The sequence below is a fragment of the Nansenia antarctica genome (genome assembly GCF_963989245.1).
Source record: "Nansenia antarctica genome assembly, chromosome: 2".
NCBI classification, from domain to species: Eukaryota; Metazoa; Chordata; class Actinopteri; order Argentiniformes; family Microstomatidae; genus Nansenia; species Nansenia antarctica.
In genome coordinates, this window is record NC_137675.1 from 60,210,721 (window position 1) to 60,213,806 (window position 3,086).

The window sequence follows — 3,086 nt, forward strand, 5'->3', positions numbered from 1 at the left end:
TGTTCATACAAGTATATAGTAGTAGTAGCTCTTATTTTATCCATGTCACTCAAAAACCCCTTAAGACCCCTTACCAGACCAGGCTAGGCTAAAGGGAGCCATACAGTACAGTGTAACAAAAACGCCTCATCTGAGCTGAAGGCCACCGTACCTTTTTGGCGGCCCGTGACGGAGACCTACGGGTGGGCTTGGGCACCTCTCTGGTCAGGGTGATGGGTAGCTTGGACACAGAGCCATTCTCCCTCTTGCTGGGCGAGGCCGGGGTTGGGGAGGCGGAGGGGGAGGCAGGGGGTGGAGGGGAGGAGGAAGAGGAGGAGGAAGGCCCCACACACACGGCCATCTCCTCGGTGCAGGTGAGGCGCAGGCTCCGCAGGTACTCGTCTGTCTCCCTGTCCACCACCAGCAGCCTGGTCTCCAGCTCCACTGCCTTGATGCGCTGCACCACCTGGGGGGAGGAAGTTGGGAGGGGAGTTGGAAGGGATGAGGAGGGAGGGAGAGAGGGAGTGAGAGAGGTGGACAGAGAGGGGTTGCAAAGATGGGGATAAAAATAGGCTTCGTACAACGGATACATTTAGGAATGCAAGATTGGCTACACTGAGGTTATGAGGGGGGGAGTGGGAAGGTGGGGTATGTGTCATAAAGCTGCTACCAATGTGACGATAACAACTGATCTCGTATGTTTTGATCCGAATTTGATCACCACGACATGATGTAACAGAGACGTGAACATCCGGTGGTTAGCCTACGACGGACACAACAGTAACTAACTCTCTGTGTGCGTCTCTCTCTCTCTCTGTCTTTGGGTCATACATCAAATCCTCTGAGATGGGACGTTTACGACTTTGAGTGGGTCATGTTTATGGCTCAAGTCACACTCAGACTGCTGTCTCCGGTAGGGAGGCAGGGGTTTGGGAACGTACAGTAAACCCTCTTACAGACCCTCAAGGGACTAGACCCAGCAGCTCCAAGGTGATTTACAGTGCAGTAGTTAAGTCTGGGGTCCAGACCCAGTGGACTAAATAGGGTATCGGGGCTTCTCCTACAGAATAGCGTGAGCTTAGAATGATAAGGTTCTATCTCCGTTTAGGGTAGTTCAGAGATATTGAGCTTCAAAGTTTTTACATTCCATTATGTTTTGTGAGATGGAACCTTTGTATTTTATGAATTACTAACTCAAAAATGTAAACATTTTAAAAAATAACACCACACAGGCATTAATAAACACCTAATGGATCAGATTATGTAAAAAAACTACATTTTGACAAAAATGGAGATAGAACCTTATAATTCTAACGTCATGATAGGTCTCCTTCAGCAACTGATTATTGGGAATAAGCAGGCTGTGTCTTGTCACACTTCAGTCCAATACACATACCGGTACTCATTGTGTGTGTGTGTGTGTGTGTGTGTGTGTGTGTCTTTTTTTTATCTGGTTGTGAGATATAAACACATTTGCAAGGCAGTTGTCATTTGTAACTGATTGGATACAGTGCAGCAGCAGAACTCATTGTTCATTACACCCTAAGGGGGTAGGTGTTAACTGTTAGTTGCAGTAGCAGAAGGACACTGTTACTGAACTGAATTGAAGATAAGGGGTGGGGGTGCGAGTCTGCCTCCATAGTTGTGAGGCTGGGAAAACCATTATCTGATCCTCCTGTCACCCTTTGATAGCCAGCCAACACTCCAGATACCAAAGTCCTTGGAAGTGAAATACTAAGCACAGATTACCTGGGTGAAGCAACCAGGGGGTATGATGGATACAGTTTGTTTATGAAATGATGTATTGTCATCATGTATGCTCATAATGGAATCGATGAGGTAAACCTTTAGGTGTTTATGGTTATTAGAGAGGAATGCTCAAGAGTCAGCTATGATAGGGAGTAGAGGTCTGACGTTTTCCAGTAACCTGTTGCAATACTTCTATCTTGTGCTGAGAGGCACTACCAATTCTGCTTATTCTTACAGATCATTCTAGAACTTTAGGCAAGCAGACTACACAAGTTACGGTAGGCCTACAGAACAGTATAATGTTAACATGCTGGTTTATAACCAGGCTATTAGGCTATCTCTAATGCATTTAGACTAAGCTTGCATACAAAGTGGACGTGGTGGGGTAGATAAGTTACATGGATATGTTACATGGATACATGGATTACAATATGTTATATCAGTGATGATTTGAATTGTTGTTACTTAAGTCCAAAGTAATTATGTGTCATAAAAACAGGTACGTGTGTAGGCTAATTAGTACTCTTACGTGGGAAGTACAGAAAGACTGTGTAAGGTAGAGAGATGAAAGGGATATGAAAGTTAGATCTTTACCTTTTCTTTTTAGTGTTTTCCCCTGCTTTTATATTCATTCTATGCATGTATATGTTTTTATATATGTTTTTATATTCACTTTATGTTCTTATTCCTGTTGTAAAGCACTTTGAGCTGCATTTCTTGTATGAAAGGTGCTATATAAATAAAGCTTTACTTACTTACTTACTTACTTACTTACTTACTTACTTACTAAGTGTATATTAAACGTCGAGTGGCCTCGACACCTGCTCATGAAAAACAAGATCATGTTGTCCAGTGACAGTGTAATGATGATGCGCTTTTACTCACTTGGTGGTGCGTTTCTTTCTCCACATTTGCGCCGTTCACCTCAATGACCCGGTCACCAGCGCGCAACGCCGACGCTTCGGCGGGGGACGCCGGCTCCACTTTGCGAATGTACTGTCCGCTCTTTCCCTTCTCCCCGTGCAAGTGAAACCCATAGCCATTCTCCCCCTTTACCATGAGACAAAGCCGCGGTTTCAAATCGCTGGCCATTTCTCCAGCAGTCCTTAACTTTAAAACAGTTTTATCAAATATAATACCCTGTTATTCCCAAAAAATAAAAAAAAATAAGAAAATGCTTGTCACACAAAAACACGAACGCAGACTAAACTTTTGACGCTATGGTTATTAAGCCCCATCCTCTCTTCGGATGCGTTAGGCTACTTTGTTCCAAAACAAAAGCAGCTTTCCAAAATAGCCTGTTCACAAAAAAAAAACACTACTCCACATGACATACCCCGTTTCAAACGAAATTCCAT

General features: G+C 44.0%; 1 protein-coding gene across 1 annotated transcript in view; it reads right to left on the reverse strand.

The window, feature by feature from the left end:
- Positions 1-2,826, reverse strand: part of LOC308151402 (Na(+)/H(+) exchange regulatory cofactor NHE-RF2) — a 31,953-nt gene extending 29,127 nt beyond the window's left edge. Inside the window, exons 1-2 of the mRNA XM_080524265.1 lie at positions 2,614-2,826; positions 152-445 (exon numbers count right to left, since the gene is read on the reverse strand). Of these exons, the coding sequence (XP_080380391.1) occupies positions 152-445; positions 2,614-2,820 (501 nt within the window). The 5' untranslated portion in view covers positions 2,821-2,826. The remainder of the gene's footprint in view (positions 1-151; positions 446-2,613) is intronic.
- Between the last annotated feature and the right edge of the window lie 260 nt (positions 2,827-3,086).